Genomic DNA, 20,640 nt, shown 5'->3' with positions numbered 1-20,640 from the left:
TGAACAGAGGAGTTCTTTAATATCAAGTTAAACTGAGCAAGGTGGATGTGTTTAAATTAAAAAAGGGAGCTTTGGTTGATTTGAGATTTTTTCCCCACAAAAAAAATCTTTAGGTCTCCAACTGCTTTCTATACATGCATGTTAATAATCACATGTGCAGACTTATAGAAAATCATTCATATATTGTGGACTTATTTCTAAATCAAGTACATTTATTCATTGTAGTTTGACCATTGACCAACTTCTAATTATCAGTTCAGGGCAGGCGTGTATAGGTGGCTACCTTAACGCTTATAGATACACACTTGTTTTGTCCAAATATAAATATATACAAAGATTAAAAAGCTAAGTTTGTCAGTTTGTGATGGATTCAGTATGCGTTGTGCATTTATATTTATTCTTATATTTCTTAAAGATTCAACAATGACTCTAGTTTTTCCCTTCTTAAAAATGCATTCGTACATCAAACCGACATTTTCTTAGTCTCTAATATGGTCTTATTATTTAACTTAATTTTTCAAGTTTGCAAGGATGTAACTGACAGAAACACCAGGATGACTAAATAGCCAAAGATTAGAAGAGGGGATTTTGTTTGTGATATTTAACTTTTACTCAGAATAAAACTTTCCAATAACACATTAACATAGGTATTTTATTTCACAACAAAAGGTAAATAAGTCAATAAATTATATTAATTTGTAAATACCTTCTAACAGAGGAAAAAATACAAAGGAGTGAACTTGAAAAAAAAACAACAACCGTTAACTTGTCGTTGCATCAAGGCAGGTCATGAAACTTAAAACTGGCTCTTTACTTAACTAGTGACAACGTTCTAGTTTCATATTCAAAAGAAAGAAATGCAATAAATTAATATAAACAGTATTTATGAAATGCTTGGCAACGTATAAATAACAGTATAAGTAAATGTTACAGGTTTAGAACATCACTGTTTTAAATCAGGATCAGTTTGTAACTACAACAGGAATAAGAAAAGAAACAAATGGCTTGTTTAGACATTAAATGGAATCGTTGTGCGTCTTCTAGCTGTAACGTAAAAACAAGACATTTTGTGCAAATTTCTCAAAAAACAACATTTGGATTTCCATGAAATCAAAACAAACATAGGATAAGGCTTCACCATCTTAACAGTTGATATCATTTGAAGATTGATTTATAGTGTGCTGACTTACAGTGAGGAACAAAAAAAATACAAATACCCCCCAAAAACTCCTCAACTCAGTCTCTTGTTTGTTTTGTCCTCGTGAAGTTTTGAGGACAGTGTGCAACTTCATCACTCCTCTTCTTTCTTTAGAAAAAACTGCAGCGCTGAGTCCCACTGGTCTCTTGGAAAGCGGTTAGACAACTCGCAGAAATCCAGCGGCTGGGAAACTTTGCACAGAAAGAAACAACATTACAATGAGTTAATCAGGGCACATCTTAAAAACCTTTTTAAATATCAGTAGGAGGGTCGAAAAACAAAAAAGGGAGCATTCTTCAAACCATTAAAACACATTATAGAATTAAAACTGTACAATTACTCCAATATGGTGTCATGCTTTGAAATATTTAATCGCTTACCTGTTTGCTTTATTTTGTTGTCTTTCTCATTTGCCGCACAGTCCTGAAGAATGAATACAGGGCATTAGTGTCTGCTATAACAGAATGCTGCAGATACTTGTAGTTCTTTGTGGGAACATAATCTATTGAATCTATTATTAATTAACTTTTAAACTTCCAGAAAAACAAACAAACAACATTTTAAGGCAATCTAAAGCTGCTCCTACATCTAATTGTGTTTCACTACTCAAACTGATTGTTGCAGCGTAACGAGCAATAGGTAAACATCCTGAATTAAATAGTGTCACCCTGAGGAATGTTCATGAGGTTAATTCAACAATGCAGGTGGTGGAGGAGGACACCATGCATTATTGCTTTGTTTGAAAGAAATGACAATGGCTTGTCTTCCTCTGAATGGAAGTTAATCTGTGTCTAAACAGTGGTGGTTGCAGAGCGGCGAGGGGCGGCTTGTCAGAGGAAGATGAAGGAGACGAGTTGTTTACCGGGAGTTGAACCAGTGGCAGGTAAATCCACTGTGAAGGAAGCCATTTATCTTTGTAAAAGCCTGCCTGTTACAGATTCACCGGGGGGCCGAGTGAGCAACTATTAATCAGCAGCTGCAAACACTTCCCCCCTCAGATGTGAACGACTTTTATTGAGTTTGGATGTGTCACTCAGAGGCATGAAACTGTTGAAGCCAAATTCAGATCATTTTCATTTGATAAAAATGTGTCTTTTCTCCATATTTTTTTTTTTTACTTGGAAAGAGTTTTTTAATCCCCTGATTCGTTTATTTCAAATATGAATCTCTTTTTTTATGCTTGAATATTGTATTCAATCATAATGATCTTTATTAGTTCATAAATATACTGAATTTCACAATCCCGTATTTACCTGTATGAATGTAGCCAGCAGCACACAGCTCATCTCCTGCTGCAGGATGACTTTGTTTTGGGAGTTGTTGTAGCACGCCGAGATGAGGGAGGGGAAGAGCACTCTGATGAGGCGCGGGTGGCTGAAGTACTGGAAGGGCAGCTGACACAGTTTCTGCAGCACGCTCGGCTGGCGGCCAGACTGCACTATCACCTGGAACACACAGGGAGCACACAGTCAGTCAGTCAGTCAGTCAGTCACTGAGCCAGTCAGGCGGCCAGTCGGTGGCATTGCTGGCTGTAAATCACTGCCCTGTGCCCCACCCACATGTAAATCTGCCACTAAAACAACACACAAACAGCCATTAGGAGGAGACCTGCGGGGCACAGCCTCCCACCACGTAATTATGGGCTATAAAACACAATGATGGGATGTTTTGTTCCTCCTTTGTACCAACGGCTAAAGCAGAGCTGCTGTAACATAAGAGCAGAAGGACACTTGATGTCATCATTATCATGGTTAAAAAAAAAAAAAACTTCACTTTTCAAGTTTGCTGTTAAGCCTATTAAGCAACAGTGAGGCAGTGCTAAAGTTTGTTGACACCCTGAGTGAACCTCAGGTTGAGAGGGTATTTAAAGTGCAACAGGGGGACGTAGGGGTGTAGGGGTGGGGGAAGAGCAGAGTGAGTAAACCTTCCCCAACAGTGTGGCCAACCCCACTTTAAGAAATGAGCAATAACATTAATGGTGTTTTCACCCTGTCGACATCCTGCTCTCCATCACAGCCCGTCAATCACACACTATTACATCCGGGCCACCGGTATTACAACCAAATCACTCTCAGCCTCATTTGATTAGAAAGGGGTTTGGGGCAAATGAAGGGGTCCCAGCCTAATGCCCTGGTCATCTCCCCTGAGCCTTAAGAAGACCATCAGCTCCAGTCTGAAAGCCGGCAGGTCACCATGAGCATGCTAAATCCTGGTGGAGAAAAAAAAGAAGGAAACTGCTTCCCTGCTTTACAGGAACAAACTACAGGACTGGTGGCGCTTGGCCAACAGAAACCAGAAGGGCAAAGGGAGGTCTCCGAGTCACAATGACATAAATTAAGAAGATTTACAAGATTTTAAAAATACAGTCTCTAATAGTCTTCCATGTGCTTTTCCTTTGATAATGCACTCCAAGTTTGAGCTGCAGGATAAACAAAGTGATAATTCATCGCTTTTATCAGTTCAAGGTGAAGCTCCTCAGAGCTGCCCTCTACAGCGGCGTTCAAAGGGACACAAAGCAGTGCCATTTCCTATCGTGACTTGTTTAAAGTAACCATATGGACGGGTCAAACTATATGAACTTCAACGCATTACAAATACTTAAACATGTGAAGAGCACTGAATTTATCATGCTCAAATGTAAAGTGTTAATTTTTGGAAGATAAAAAGGCACTTTGTCTCTACTCGGCTCAGCCTTACCGAGTTTTGAATTCAAGAAGACACTTGAAAGCGTTACAAAGACGAAGACCAAGCTGTGAATATGCGTGCCTAGAAGTCAAAGAACAAAATTCCCCCAGTTTTAGACTCGATGTTATATAGATATATTTTTTTTAAACACAGGAATGTTGGACCCGGACAAATCCTTCCCCTGGAGAAAAGGAAAAAGGGCAAGTTCTGGTTGTTTTCAAAAGTAGGGCTGCTTACTTTCAGTGCTTCTAGTTTTAGCCTTTGCATGCTACTTTCCACTAAATCCTACATCATTACATTTATCTTGTCTGTTGCAACACAACCCAAAGAAACTAGCAATCGGGAGGGGGTTGGGTATAGATTTATGCTTCTGAATTAGAACGCCAAAAACATGACTCAACAAAAGCTAAAATATTTATTCATTCTGGAGTTTTAATTGAAAATATGTAAGGTTATAAGGTATCATAATTTAAAGCCACTGCTATGTTAAATGTTTGAGCTAGGCCCCCGAGAAGATCCAACCCACAAATCACCCAGCGAGCTCATAATCCTCCATGATGCACAGTTTCATCTTTTAGCTGCCTAAACAAATTGTGCACCTCCAAGTGCCTGCTACAGAAAGACATAAAACAAAGCCTGGTGGCAGCAAGAGTCTGAAGGTAACAAAGATCTCGTGCCAACTTTCCACGCCTTCACAAAGGAAAACACAGCAGAACCCAGAATGCTTTCCAACAAGGGATTATGCTGCAGCGTTAACTTCTCCCAGCCCAGCCCAAGTATCTACAGCTCAAAGCCTGACATCATAAAACTAACAACAAGCATCTGAACCCATGCATCTGGCCCTGTGTTTAATACAGACCCTGTAAAAAAAAAGAAAAAAAAAGAAAAAAAAAAGAAAAAGCAACCTCAAGTGTCTCGGCTTCTCTGTTCTTCCTTAAGTCCAGAGACCTTGCAGTGCCAAGTTTTATGACGCTTCCATTACATAACTTCCTCAGCGTCCCCAATGACAACAAAGAGTGTGTAAAGTTAATGTTCCGAAACGCAAACAAATTCCTGGGAAAAGCCGGCGTTGAAGCTGGAAAGCAAAGCGAAGGCAGATTTGAGAAACGGAGAGGAAAATAAAGCCGAAATCTGGGATGCTATAATTAGCCTCAATAATGCATGAGGCAACAGAAGTGCAAAGAAAGAAATGTCAGTCATCTCTTTCTCTAATCTAATAAGTCATATTTGAAGTCACACAATAACAAAGTGACTATTTTGCATGTGTAAAAAAAAAGAAAGAAAAAGAAATCTCCATTCATTCATTCATAGTAGCGTCTAGACAGTCTGATCACCTTAGGGTACCAGTGTCAGGGCAGGGCCGTATATCTGACACTTGAATCCGCAATATAAACCAGATCCATCAGAGTGGAACTGTCTTACTGATAAGACCTGCAGCGCAGCACAGCAGACGAAGCAAAGATGGCCCAATAGCTGTTTAGTGCTTCTTTACAATAGCTAATTGAGACGTGCACAGGAGGCTGTGTAAATTGCCTTTGACAATCACACGCTAGCGTCACAGACATTGACAAAGGCACACCAACTTGACTTTTAAGGCAGTTGTCCGCCGTTTTAAAAAAAAAAAAATCCTATAAAAACCTGCTGTTTACACAATAAAGCCTAATAACTCTCTATTTATCTCTATGAGTTGAAGCCGTCATTCCATCCCAGATCCTGCTGCTGATAATTCTGCTGTGAAACCGACCTGACGATAGTGTTACAGACAAATGGAGACCCCTCACTGAAAGGTTTGCGGGGATAAAAATGTCCTCAGCTTCACTTAAAAGTCAGTTGGACCTGCGTTCACCCTTGAAGCGGAGTGTAAATCATCGACTGAACTAACAATACGGCCTCTGCTGCCAGTCAGAGGAAGGAGGAGGAGGAGGAGGAGGAGGAGGAGGAGAGTGTGTCTGCTTGTGTCTCTCTGCCTCTGTTTACTCGGCTGGGTGATACAGAGTATGCATTCCCCTGTGCTGGCTCCCTGCGGTCTGCACGAGCTGCACTTACCCTGCAGGCAGTGAGGGCCTGGTTGTCTTGGCGGTAATGGACTGCTGAGGGGAGCGTTTCGACATCAGGTTAACAGGAATTACAGGCCTAAAGCTTGGCGTGGGCCTGCGGGGCAGAGGAAATACCCCGGGAAGAGAATGGGAAGAAGAAGTATGTACCCCCACTAGATAAGGCTGAGCTCTGGAGATGTGTGCGATGGATGTTCATGCGCTCTGCAGACGCTGCATGAGATGCTCACAGTGCATAAAGAATACAGTTTACCAAATATGAGCACAGTGGAGTCTGATGATCTCAGGATCCCTGTGCAGATAAAGCAATCCCATTACTTTTATAAAACTTCCATACACTACCTCAAATCAGACCTGCTACAGCGTGCACGTGTGTGTCATAGGAACTTCAGCATATGTGTGTGCAGCTCATCCCGCTCATGTGTGTGGCCTTTCTCCAGGTACTTGGAACTTCTTGACATTTCCACACTCTTGTATTGCTAGTGTGTGTTTTTTTTTTTTTAAAGCAAGCAGGAATCAGTTGGGTTAACATGTCAACAGATTACAATTACCGTCTCATCAGCTTAAAGATTCAACAGATCATCACTGTGAATGATTCAGAAATGAATCACTGTGTTTAAAGACGGGGAGATTACCGGTGCTTAACTCCTCAGGGAGAGAGGGAGAAAAGCTACATGTCAGTTACAAGCAAGGTGTCATTTGTCCTTTTTGTTGTTGTCACAAAAGACTGTACGGACACAAACAATGAAACATATGGCGACATGGCTCAGCCGCCCCCTTGAGCAGAGACGCACTTGAAAAACACACAAGCCTACATATGTCACTCTACCGATAGCTTTTTGTGTGACAAGGTGAATTATTCATGCACCCCAGAGCAGAGGGAATACATCACTACGTATAGTACTGCTTCAAAGATCTGCTTTTTATGAGCGGCCTTATTTCTTGAGCACATATATATATATAAACAAAAGCCGGTGTGCCGACAGTGAATCAGCAGTCCTTCGGCGACCACATATGCCCCGGGTCGGGCCGCTTTTGTGTCCTGCCAATGCTTACATTAGCTTGAGAAAAGCTCAAGCTGCTCTAAATATTCTCCTTAACGCCATCCATCTCGGTGCAGAGCTGAATGGATGCATTCCAGGAATCAGACCACTTGCAAAAAATCCACTCTGCGTCGATGTCGTGCGGGATCTTATTTCCCAATAATCTACACTTTAAAGTTCTTCAAAACTACATTTAAACTCAAAAGCAATGCAAGAGGAATTTTTGTTGTTTTTTTTCCTCAAATGTATTTAACTGGCAGTACCCTGGCTATGAAGGAATGATGGATTTTGCATCAAATTAACACAAGCATTTGTTTTTTCTCCTAGTAAACACAGTCGAGCACGGTTGCTCTGATTCTATCTTTGCCAATGTACAAAGAGGAATAATTTCTCACCCACTTAATTTAATCATCAGCTGTAATTCAACTATTCAATATAATATGCTAATTGGATCTACAATTACTAACAAATGCTAATTCTGTACATCAGAATAATTAAATTGGTTGGAGCTGAAAGCAAAGGAAACCGCTAAAGGAAGACCCTTTAATTAAAAGTAAAAAAAAAAAGAAAGGTAAATTAGAATCAGTTATCAGCCTATAAATCCTTCTGACTGTAACGGGGCAGGCATAAATGACCTATCACACGTTTGAGATTGAAGTTGTGGCTCCTGTCTGCGTGGGTCAAGCTTAACATAATCGAAGACCAGCCAACTGTAGCGTGGCTAATCAGGGGCCCGGTAGACGGGCCACGCATGACAGCCAATTACACAGCAGCCAGGTCTGCTCCATCACATCCTGTTCACTTTCATAGAACGCCATTAAGTATTTGTAGCAGCCGTCCGGCACGCTGCTCTGCTTTACCAGGAGGGAACAAAGAGTAGCTCAGAGGGAAACAAGACAACACACAGACTGAAAGCAGGAAGGTGCCAAGGCATGAATCTTTAAACAGGTGCTTTTTGTTACAATTACAAAACTACACCCTTTTTCTGCCTAATAATACATGAACACAACAATAGTGGTATGATGTTACCGTGCTCAGCAGACAGCTTCTCACAACTGAAGCATTTCATGGAACTTGTGCAGACACAATTAAACTAAAAGTTGATTAACATGAAATGGATCCATCACAATTTATTTATTGTTTTCAAAAGGTAAGTAGATAAATGGATACATAGCTAACAGAAATGCTTTAAATATGTATTTTAATGTCGTAGTTTGATTAATTTCTCCAATCTAAAGATCATACATGTTTCTTTTCATGAACGATAGCACATTTGACAGCTGTGTTCAAAACTGTCAGTCAATCATCAGCTTTAATATTTAGGAATTGAAAACAGTATCTTTCACCATTTTTAACCAAAGTCTTTTTATATACTTATAATTTGTTCATACCAGCTTTCTGAATATTTCTCAGATAATTTCGGATTATGTATAAACATTTACTTTAAATTAAAAAAAAGATTGAATTATTTTGATATTTGAAATATGGGAATTTACCTTATTTTTCTTCTTTATAGTAAAGAATTAAACAAATGACAAAAAATACAAAAAAACTAAAAGTTTAGCTGCAGCTCTTATTATAACAACAAATACGTTTGCATATTAATATCTTCATTTTCAGAGTAGTTATTTTTGCTAAACTGAGAACAATCAGGTGAATAGTGTGTATAGTCAGTGCAGATTGCAGCTGGTTTACCTGGTTGTCAGGGTGGTTAACAGTGAAGTAGCCCACACAGATGATGACTTCGTGCAGCAGCTCATCGGAGGAATGCTGGGTACAGTACCAGAGCAGAGAGCTGACGATGTGTCGGAAAGCTAGAGACAGGCCTTCAGCTCCTAGGACACACTGGCAGGTCACAGACAAAACACACGAGCATGTTTTACAGTAAATGAAGCATAAATTGTCTTTGATTGTGATTACAAAGAGCTTAATTCAATAACACAAAAGTAATAAAAGGTTACATGTTTGGCTGGAGGGAGGATATACTGTGTAAGAGTATAAGCAACTCAAGCAGGGTCCCACAATAAAACACCCAGATCCCACTTAGACATTAGATGCTCGGAGCGGCTCGCAGACAGTGTTTGTTAAACATGTCAGTGTGACCGAGCACCAAAAGATCATCACTACTCCACGGCAAGTTTGGGTGTGTTAGCACTGAAACATGCATAGCACAATATCTGAGAAGCATGAGGCTGTTTGCAAGACTCACTAGTTTTAAAACTCACCGATCAGTGTAAGCAGTTGTTAACAAATTAGATTATTTCATAAGATGGATAATTAAGATTCTAAAAAATCAACTTGCTGTTTGGAAAGGCAAACAGGAAAACATATTGGAAAGAGGAAACAGCAGTCATGGATTACAAATATAAACTTGTGCTCTCTTTTAACATTTATTTCCAAGACTCAAGGATTCTGGAAAGAATTTTTTTCTTTTTCACATGAATTTCATTGAACCCTTTGATATTCATTCTTGGGTATTGCAGCTACAGCAGAGTGAGTTAACAGCCTGAATTGTGATCATCCTGCCGCTGCAGCACATATCAGCCTGTGCTATGAGGTAATGTGAAACACAAGGTGATTACAACCCTGGAAAAAAAAACATTATTTAAACTGTTCATAAAACCCGGGCAGTGAAACACTTTGATTTCCAGCTGTTCCGAGTTGCCTGAATGTGGCGGGTCAGTGAGAGGAAGCAGCTTCAAAGTAATTACCCAAAGACATTAAAATAATTAACGGCTTGCTGCCTCTCGTGCCTTTCAGTCTATGTGGTGACTTTGCTCAGTTAAGCTGTTGCCCCCTCTTCTTAATGTACAGCGCCGCACATAGTGCTAATGACACGCGCTCCATCCTAACTGCTGACCCATCGGGCTCTTGTCAACCCCAACAACTGCCCTAGGGTCAAAGGGCACCCGTGCTCATGTCCAAAGGTCAGCTTTGTCCTGAGGAGAGTTACTCATCTTCTAATGGCTCTAAACAAAGGAATCCACATCAGTCTGATCATCAATACAGGTTTAATAAATCCAGTTAGGATCATTTGTATCTTAAGACGTATTTATGTAAGCCTGATGTTTGTTTTTACAGGACAAGTATTTTATATTTTTAACTCAGATGTTTATTAAAATATCGTTAAGAAGTTGCTGTGTAGTAAAAATAACTTCAACAAATACATATTTTTAAGTCTAATACAGACAACTGGCTCAAAAACTTAGATAAAGTCTAGAGATCTAAGATCTTTTTTAATAAGTGGAGAATGAAAAACAGAATATATTTTAGATTTTATATAAATACCTGGAAGGCGGAGAGGTCAAGGAGAGCAAAATTGTTGAGGAAGCGGATGCCTTGCAAAGCCACCTGGATGACCCCGGGGCCGTAGGGCTCCTGACTCTGGGAAGAAGACTCTGGTGCAAAACTGTGCAGCAGGATACAATACAGGGTGTGCACAACTCCCACCAGGTCTGTGGACTGCAGCAGGGCCGTCAGTCCAGACGGGTCCTGGCGTTTATTGTCAAATATACTGGGAGCACTGGAGAGGAGGAAAGGGAGAACATGTGGTAAATGAAACCAAAGAGAAGGTATGTGAGTGGACTTTAACAAACAAACAAGATATGATACAAACAGACACTACATATATCTGGGGTATTTTCTTTCTGCCTTGTGCTGCTGTATACGAGAAGGATGATTTTTTTATGCAGATTTGGAGAAAAAAACACTTTCAATTTCTGATACAGGGATGATTGTGAATATCCCATAGACTAGATACAAGTTATACTGTTATATTCAGTCTATGGAATATCCTCATAAGTGACTTGAAAAAGCTGTGATGCTTGCTGAAAGAGTTATATATTGATTGATTGATTTATAAATTTTATAAATGTATTTTGTTATATAAAAAAAATAAGTCTCAGAGACGCAATATAATATTTTTTCCCTTAAAAAGATAGAAGGTAAAACAAATAGTTCATGGCACTTATTGAACTTAATAGTTCAATAAGTGCCATGTTTAGATGATTATCTGCATGATAAGGAGAAATGTTCTAGATACACACACTCACACAAATGTCTACACACACACACACGCACACACACACACGAAAATTGACATGCTGATCTGATCTGCTCTTCCCAGGGTTAATAATCATTAATGGAACATACCAACATCATTTTGGCAAGCATTAACCTCCCTTTGTTTGACTTTTTGACTGAACAAGTACAACTCAATGCGGCCAGTTTGGTTGCAAAACCTCCAAGATCTCGGATCTGTTCCTCCTTAACATAGTAATGCCAGGACTTGAAACTAAAGGCAGCGACCTCAAGCTGGCAGGTTTTACTGAACCACTTGACAAGGTGTTGACTGTTCTGGCACATTTAATAAAGGTTTGCATGAGAGGATTCAAATGCATATGTTTGTGAGGCTCCAACAAAATGCCACCCTATTGGTGCCTTCACGTTCCAAAAATAATTATCCCTGGCTTTGCAGTTGGATGTGATGTTCAGTGAAAGGATGATTATACAAATGTCTTTACCTAAGACTATTTGAATGGTAAAAATGTCTTGTTTTGCTATGGTGCAGGAGCTTTATGCTACTACATCATTAGTATTATGTGATCTTTATTATGTGATCTCAGGCAGGGTAAATTGGACCAAATACTTAACACTACTGCATTATTTAACAACAACACCTTGTTGTGCTATTAAAAGGAAAGTAATGAATACAACAAGCTTACCAATTATTTTCAGATGCACTGCAGAAGGCTCGCTCGAAAGCCTTTGGCTAGTGTAGACAGATAATTCAAGACTGCAGCAGCAGCAGCAGCAGCCATGATTTGCAGCAATGTAGAATGGAGGGTGTGTGACCTCTGGATAGATCTTACAGTGCATGCTGATACTTGATGTTAGCCAACAGGCTCTGTGTGAAATATGCTGCTAGGCAAGAACATAGCTTCTAATGCCACTCTAATCCCCTGACACAGCAACTGGCATGGCCAAAATTTTCTACAAGCCCACAGAGCATTCATTTAGAAATGACACACAGAGAATATTAGTAAAAAAAAAAAAAAAGAAGAGAGACAAAAAAGCTTGCACGTCTCATGTATCCTGCAAAGTGTGGTGCTTTTATCCAGTGACAAACACGGACCTTCTGAAGCTGCTGCTACTGTTTCATTTTGACACTGATGGTCATTGTTACTGCAGCACCTTGAAGCTGACTGGGTACAGTAGCACGCTTGGCAACGAGAAAAATGCAATGGCAAGATTTTGTAGTAATATACTTCCAGGTGGTGGGATTTTTTTTTCTAGAAGAAAAGTTAATTGGCACGATGGATACCTGGATCAAGCGGTTCAAAGGCACAACATCAAAGTATTTCTGGCCCTAAAGCCATGGTCAGCATTTCTTTTCCTCTTAAGTGAGGAATTGTGTCCCTCGGTGTCACTGTGTGCTTAGCCTCTGTCAGCGGCGCCACTGAACCTCTCTGTGTGGAGGTCACTGTAGCACACGTGGGTGGGCTCCCCTGCGCTGCAGGCTAAGGTTTATGGTGAGTGACAGAGCGCTGGGTCAAGTAGATGCCTATCTCTATGTGCAGTAAGGACAGCTTAGCCTGCTGGCTGGCTGGAGGAAACTACCTGCTGGCTGATTGGAGAGGGACCATAGTCTTTCATTTGAGAAACCGTGAGCGTTTGTTTTTTTTATGGATCCTTGTGACGGTCAGTCTGTGTTGTTAAATGCACAGAGAAAGGTTTGTGTGTGTGTGTGTGTGTGTGTGTCAGAAAAGGATCAAGAGATCACAGGCAAGTTTAAGGTGTGCAACATAGTAAAAAAAACATGCCCACCGTCCGGTTACTACAAAACACAGCTTGCACATGCTGTGCAGCAGAGTGGAGGCTTGATGGAGGAACGCAGACATCTTCGGATGCTCGTCTACGGGGCCCTGGACCGACAAGAAGCAGCCGTACAGCTTGTGGATCAAACCCATGTTTACTACGTAGCTGGAGGAAACACACAAAGAGAGAAAAGACATGATGTGGTTAATAGCCATTTTTCCTAAAATATACTTCCTTAAAAAAAGAAAAAAAAACGTGTCTCACACAGGCAGACAAAGACCTTTACTGTGCAAACTTCCACAGCTGAAAGCGGACACCTCACCTAAGCCTTCCACCCCCTGCTATTACTGTGATATCTCCAATTTGTCTTTGCCAATGACAGGTCTCATGATCATGTTCCCTGTACTCTTTCAGCCACAAATCACTGCTAATAGTGTCATTAGAGGGCTGCTGTGGTCCCTCTGCCAGCCCGGCTCTGGGCCCTTTGACAGTCCCCTGACCTGAGGCTACGTTCCAAAAAACCCTGCTATGCCTGGACCCTCAAGCTCAGCTCAGGCACCAACAGCTTACGGAAATCTATAGAGCACTATAGCTGCCAATCAAGGCTTTGGAGTAGCTGATGTGGTCACTCTGAGGCCGTGGGTCCCTCCTCTTATCACTTCCACGGCTCTTTGCATCTTTCACATGCCTTATATTGTTGGAACTGTCACTCACCGGGGTGAGCAGGTGATTATGACCGTTCTCAGCCTCCACTGCAGGTCATCTGACACTTGAACCAAATCTCATTGTTTTGACTTGATCCTCTTCCCCAGCTTTACTTCGGACGAAAGGATCTTTCCTCACATTGCCTGCTCTCTGTTCAATGCCTGCTCTCAGTTTGACAACCTGCTTGGTGGTCGTACTTGCCACTTGATGTGTCTCATCAAATGAGCATGAACTGAAAACATGTATGACGTGATGGGGGTCTAAAAGCGCTGAAAACTAAATGGAGAAACCGGTAATGAGCATATTGTGATCTCCTTTCCTTACAGAATATTGGTTTGCATTGTGGAAAAGTGAAACTAAATGTAAAACGGTTTTGATCTTTTGTCCTTCCTCACTAGCATATATATTATATAAGGCAGCTGAGGTAAATCTTGTGCTGGTACTTGGGATTACGGGTCTGGACGACACCATTTTTCTCAGGCCCTCCCCTGTCTCCTGGGTTACGACTAGGTCAGTAGATGAGAGTGGTAGGCCTGTGTAGCTGCTCCGTCCAGATGAATCATTGCTTGTAGGAAAGGCTCCACTCTTCCACAAAGCTTCATCAGGGCGGGCCTGCCTTTCCTCATGGTCAACATTTCTCCAACACAGCCCTGACTCCTTCTGCCCAGACCAACATGGCTGGCTAAAACGCCCAGGTTCAAAAAAAGACCTTTCAAAGCTTTGGAAGGATTTCTTTGTTTATGCTGCTTTTAATTTTTTCACTTGAAATATATTGCTGAACGTGTGGAAAAAAAAAAAAATCAAGCTGGAAAGACGCCAGAATACAAACTCATTCTCACACTACCTCTGCTCTAACTTAACACCAGTTGGATCATTTCCAAGAAATCTGACAAGTTGTCAGCCTGGTCTTTACATAAAGCACGCTGTTGAGGAAATCAGGGGTTGACCAACTCTCAACCCAGTCAAGAGGAGTGAAGGGGGGGATGTACTAAAGGAGGTAAAAAGGTCAGGAGATGAGGAAAAGAGGTGCTGCTGTGTAGGGGGAGAAGGAGCAGTGTGAGAGTAGTACAGAGCATTAAAAAAGAAAATACCTGATGAGGTCTTGTGTGCGAGTGTTGAAGGACTCAGTGGCAGAGCTCTTGACCTTGGCATCTGGGGAGGAAATCCACTTTTCGTTTTGTCCAGACTCTGGGATATGTGGCCACAGAGATCCCAGGATGGTAGCAATGGTCTGCAGCAGACCGGTGGTTAGACCCTCAAAGACTTGTTTGTTCAAACTACGGCCACAAATGGATTTATCCTCTTCTGGAACATATAGCTGCAAGAATGTAAGAACATAATGATTAATTTATAGGATTCAGCCTACCAACATATAGAGCAATAAATAAACCCCTTTTCATATAAAGCCCAATGCTAACCGGCTGCTTTAGAAAGGGAGCATCCAAAACCATTAGACCCAATATCTACACAGTGTGGAAAAAGAAACAGATGACGAGTCATGCACGTTTATAGCTTTACATTAACACAGATGCTAACATTTTATGTCGTGTTTTTGTTTAGCACAGGGCCTTTCGTTGCATTATTGGTAAATTACACAGTTTCAATGAGTTTAAACTCTCCAGCTTTAGGCCACAAATAAGTGTTATACATCGCTGTGAGTTGTTCAGCTACAACAAAAAGTAGATTTCCTCAGCCAAAGAAATGACCAGAAAGCAAACTTAAACCAGTAGGGATTTACTAAAGAGATAGCGGCTAACAATAAGGAAGCCCAATTAAAAAGGCTGTAAAAAAAGAAATAATAAATTGTAGTCCTATGAGTTTTTCTTCTTGTTTATATTTTTAGACAAACTAACACACATACAAACAGAGGTCCAGGCTAATAGTGTATTGCTACTGTGCAAAGTGGAGAACCTTGCACAGACAAAACCTTCTCATTTGGTCTAATGGTTTGGGTGGTTGCTGACAGCAAAAGGTAAATCCGCCGACATTCTCCACAAATCTAATTAAAAGGGTACATGCTCATATGGCAGTGCAACCCCCACCGCTTTCCTCTGTCGCTCACACATACCAGAAACATTGGCTGATGAAAAAGACAACAATTTAAAAAAAAAAAAAAAAAACGGAAAAAATTGTAAACATAGAATTAGTCGTAATCAAATCATTTGAGCAGGGTGTATATAGGCGCCTTTGTGTGTTTTGCGCCTAATTTCTTGATCTGCGTTGAACAAATGGAGACCGGTTAGTTTGTCTCCTGCAGAGCCGCTGGATATGTCAGTCAGCAGAGCAGCTGCTGGGATATGTTTTATATAAACTGAAGCATACGCGCTAGCCTCTCACTGCGTGCCCTCAGGAAATATGACTGCTCTGGATTGGAACTCGGCACAGGAGAAGGAAGCCCCAGTAGAGTTCATGCATGCACCACAGCCCTGTGCCTGTGACTTGTCCTGTCTGTGTTGCCTGGGAGTGTAGGCGGCCCCCAGCGCGCCGCCACCGTTAGATGTTTTGAGTGGGCTGATGTTTACAGTCCTTCTTACAGAGTGCTGAAGGATATGGGCTGACATGTCGCCGCAATACAGCCTGCCTGACTACGCTCTCACATTCCCCTAGTCTGGAGGCATCCATAGAGAGGTTTGGGCAAGGGTTTGTTTCTCATTGGCTTGTGTCTTTGTCTGTCTTTCATTAACATTGTGGCAAGAACTGACACCTGCAAACAGGCACAGTTTTCACAGTGGTCAAAGCAAAGTATACCAACAACTTATTGTTAAGAAAACAGGGAGCGTCCAATTAAACAGTGGGTTAGAAATGCTTTGATCACGCTTTGAATAGCTTTACATTTCCCTTCTGTATATTTATTGTATCTTAAAGGAACTGAAAGAAAGAATTTAACCTAATGCATCAAGCGTTTTGTTTGTTGTGTCAAAGCATGCCTTGGCCGTGTACTGTGAATCATATACTTACTGTTAGCTGATGCAGCAGCAGGTCCATGAGGAGTGCTATCTTGTTGCTAAACAGCACATAGGAGCAGTTGAGGGGGCAGCAGGAACACGCCAGGTAGTAGATATTTACAGCAGCACAGAGGGATCTAACACAGGAAGATGAGAAAAAATAATAATTTACAATGAATTAAAACACCACAAGTCAGACCCTCCCTTTCCCCCGAGTGAGTTAAAAAATGATTCTTCTAGGTCTTCTGGGCATTTACAAGACTATCTGCAGCCATCAGGAAACCAAACATACTCTTCTGTATTTGTAGTTCTTTAAGGATGTAGTTTGTCTTCACGTGTCAAAAGCATATCGCACTGACAGTGTGAGTAAGGAAGCAGATTTGAGGAATAAAAACACTCATATCAGCTACTTATGCAGATACTCCCTTCAGAGCCACCTTCAGAGGAGCTGAGCGCAATCTCTGTCCCATCTTGGCTTGAGATGGTGCAGCATTTCCAACGGAGAGATAAAACTTTTCCTCTCAGCAGCTCCTCACAGCAGCCAGAGCTGAGCCAGTAAGCATGCCTCTGTATTATGTCTGCTCCTAAAACAAGCCCCAGAGAAGATTAATGCTGCAGATAACTGACCAATCGTTCTGCTGTGACTGCTACTCCCCCTCAGCCTCATTTCATCAGTTAATATTTTCTGACAACTGTATATTTTAGCCATTGGCGGAATGGCGTGTCCTATCTGCTCGCTGCAAGAAAGGAATCTGCCTCTCCAGCACCTAAAGTAGGCCATGTTTATTTCAAGTGGTAAACATTTTGATATCTACCAAAACCTTCACATCTGCTGTACGTTTTCGGTCAGACCACGCTGGCAAAGGGAAGGAAAATAGATTAGGTTGAGGCAAGCCCCAAGTCTGTCAATAACTTCCTCTATTCTTCGCTCTGCATTGGCTCAACCAGTCATCTCGCTGCATCATTATTGACATTGCAGAGTTCAGCTGTCAGACATGGAATGTGGTGTTAATGTGAGAAGCACTTTATTTTGAGTGATCGGATAGTGTCCAAATCTAACATCAAAGCCCACTTCCGTCCACCTAAAAACAATAACAGAGCAAAGCTTTTTTTTTTTTTTTTTTTTTTTTTGACAGTTAATGTCCTATATGGCAGCTATATGGACAGTAATTTTATTAAAGCATAGCGACTGCATAAAAAGTTAAGTGCACTGATATAGCAGTCTGTGTAACATGAGATCCCATCCAAACTGTGCTGTGTGTAGCCTTGCCTTGATTCTTTACTGAACACGGGACAAAACCAGCTTCGAAGTAAATACCAAAATGACAACTCAACTACTTTTTTCCTCAACACTGGTGAATAACTTCATGCTTCACACAGCTAACGAAATTTAAGCTGTGGTAGCTGCCTCGTACATTCCTCCGATCTGAAGGAGTTATTTCAGATGCCTTAAGTCACTTTCCTGGTATTTTCGATCACAAAGTGCACAATAGGAGGGATATCATATGACCTATCAGAGATAAATGACTAAGCGGGACTGACTTGATTACTGTCAGAGAGCGGTTTCACAACAGCCGGATAAAGTTCATCTTGGTTAATGGTAATGTTCAGGTTACAACTACGACAACTTGGATTTGGTGCTCTTCTCCCGCCCAATGTTTGTTATGGAAATGTGTAGAAAGTACACCTGAGAAGATTGCCACTGGTTCTTTTATAATGGTTTCAATCCTGGCTGGAATGCCGGCATGCAAGTCCTAAACCATGTACAATATGGTTGAATATGAATATTTGATATTTCATTCAAGAGGGATCTCCGATTTGGAAAAGATTGTTTTAGATCAGTGGACTTCAGAGAAAATGCATGATTTGGAATCTAACCTGGTGCTCTTGAAAGTAGCAGAAAAACCCTTTTTCAATATTTCAAATGAAGCTTGTTTGATATATGAAGTGATGATTTTTAAGACCGTTACTTTCAACTGAAATGTATGTGTGTATATATATATATTTTTTTTTTTTAAGATTTATTTTTGGGCTTTTTGTTTCTTTAATGGAGAGATAGGATAGTGTATAGAGTTGGAAATCAGGGAGAGAGCGAGTGTGGGAATGACATGCGGGAAAGGAGCCACAGGTGGAATTCGAACCCGGGCCGCCCGCTCGGAGGACTGCAGCCTCCATACGCGCGCACTAACCACTGCGTCACCAGAGCCCCAAATGTATGTATATTTGAGAGATAATGCTGGTGTTGTTTTTGTTTCACGATTATTTACAGGCTGCCTTAAATTAAGCTTTTTAAATCAAGAAAAAAAAAGGTAAGATTCTTTTCCTAACATGACAAATAATTTAACAAAGGAATTACAAACAAGTCATGGCTTGGTCTTTAAACATTAAATTCAAGGCGTGACATTACCTGACAAGCATATTATTCTAATTAAATCACATCACTTCTGAAAAGACAGATCCGCCCCTCTGGCGTCACAATTGACTCACTCAACTGCTCATGTAATGAGCATGGGATTGCTTTGTAACGCAGCTAATCAGGCTTGTCTTTGGTCATCTCTGAACAAATGAGGAGGCTGTCACAGACATGTTTGAGTTATGCCCTTACACCAGCCGGTACAATGAACCATCACAGTGATCTGTCTTTGGTTTCCTCCCACCTAATTGAGCTTGATGAGTACGACACCTGATATTCCGCCCTCGCTGGGAATCTCACTATCTCAATACCCCTCAATGACAGCTCCAGTGAAAGATTTGAAGGAACAGTTTGGTGAAGTGCAACGCCAACCGGTCTCATGTTACACAAAAACTTGCTGCGGACTGATATGTGCCAGAGATCTAAGCAGGCAGAATTCCTCCACCTACGACCTTATTATGGGTTGTTTTTACATTGTGCTTTAAGCATTCCCAAAATAACCACAGCCTCCTTCTCCCACCACTAATCCACTGCATGATCCACGCTAACCCAATCCTGCTTTGAAAATAGAGACACTAAACTACCAGTATAAAGTTTAAATTATAGACTGATTATTTTGATCCAACACTGATAAAAAGCGCAGATTAAAAAGGAAAGTGAAATGCATGAGCGATGGAATCTACACCGCTACACTGGCAGCTTTAATTTGGCTGTAAAAAGATTTAGATCAAGAGAGAAATGAGGCCAAGAGGTAGAGGGACGGAGAACACCTGATCCTGTATCGCTCCCCTGCATCCCTCTGGGGCTCTGCCTGGGTGGCCATCAGGTTTGTGCACAATGATGGGAGCTTAATAGGTATATATATAATCAAATGTAACTGCATTGTAAGCAAAGATTTAGATAAACAACCACAAATAGAAAGTATTCCTACTATGATTGAAATCATCCGACTTTATTGCCTCTCCAGGTTGAATCAGACCTGACGCCCATTAACAAGTTTCCTAAGCAGAGTCTTTTCACCATGTGCATTTATTGAGATGAATAGCCAACTCTCAATTCAGTTGACAACAGGACAACAGGCCAGTAAAAAGCTCTTTCTGCTTTTTGTCACTGCCTCGAGTTATCAACCCTGAGATCTGCGCTCCTCAACCTGAGGCTCACATTTCTCGCCCTCTCACTGTGTTTCCTATGCGTCCAGTCAAGCCTGACTGGAGCAACGCTGCAGAAATTCGACCAACTTCCAGATCAGGTTGAGTCCGTGCCTCTTAAACAGGGTAAATTTGTGTTCAGGGGGAGAAAAAGAATCCTAAGCCAAAATAAAAGGTGAGGAGCAAATCCGTTTCCTTGTGCTGTCAAACAATCCCTTCATTCACTGCTATCTAAATGACATTTAATTTGATTCTGCTGTTGATCTCTCCGATACCCTGAGTGCTTCCAGGACATCTACTCTGGCTGTCGTGCCACACTGGCCAGGTATGAAGGGGAAAGAAATCTGATGAGCCGTCACACACCATCACGCACAGGAGCATGAATGCATGCACGCACACACAAACACAAATGGTGGAAAACATCCTGAAATAAAACCACAGGTAGCAGGTCTGATTTCACAGGATACACCAGGTCATGTGAGACAGAGGTAGAAATACAAATTGGGTTATCACTCAATGTCCAACGGCTTCTTCATGCTTCTCTGTGGATCAACTGCTGGACTTCCATGACTACTACTGCGTCCGTTTTTTAAATCAATGAAAAATTGTCTAAATTGACAATGATGAAAACA

General features: G+C 41.2%; 1 protein-coding gene across 4 annotated transcripts in view; it reads right to left on the bottom strand.

Annotated features, from left to right (window-relative positions):
• Positions 1 to 633: 633 nt before the first annotated feature.
• The window catches only part of scaper (S-phase cyclin A-associated protein in the ER), a 55,010-nt gene continuing 35,003 nt past the window's right edge, over positions 634 to 20,640 (bottom strand). For all 4 annotated transcript variants that reach the window (XM_061035350.1, XM_061035352.1, XM_061035351.1 and 1 more), the window contains 8 exons: positions 16,461 to 16,584; positions 14,594 to 14,820; positions 12,807 to 12,962; positions 10,269 to 10,503; positions 8,676 to 8,825; positions 2,452 to 2,643; positions 1,579 to 1,621; positions 634 to 1,389 (listed from right to left, as the gene is read on the bottom strand). In XM_061035350.1, the coding sequence (XP_060891333.1) occupies positions 1,292 to 1,389; positions 1,579 to 1,621; positions 2,452 to 2,643; positions 8,676 to 8,825; positions 10,269 to 10,503; positions 12,807 to 12,962; positions 14,594 to 14,820; positions 16,461 to 16,584 (1,225 nt within the window). In that variant the 3' untranslated portion in view covers positions 634 to 1,291. The remainder of the gene's footprint in view (positions 1,390 to 1,578; positions 1,622 to 2,451; positions 2,644 to 8,675; positions 8,826 to 10,268; positions 10,504 to 12,806; positions 12,963 to 14,593; positions 14,821 to 16,460; positions 16,585 to 20,640) is intronic.

Source organism: Labrus mixtus, chromosome 4 (assembly GCF_963584025.1).
Source record: "Labrus mixtus chromosome 4, fLabMix1.1, whole genome shotgun sequence".
Taxonomy (NCBI): Eukaryota; Metazoa; Chordata; class Actinopteri; order Labriformes; family Labridae; genus Labrus; species Labrus mixtus.
Note: the sequence above shows the minus strand (reverse complement) of the source record. Positions and strands in the feature narration are given on the sequence as shown.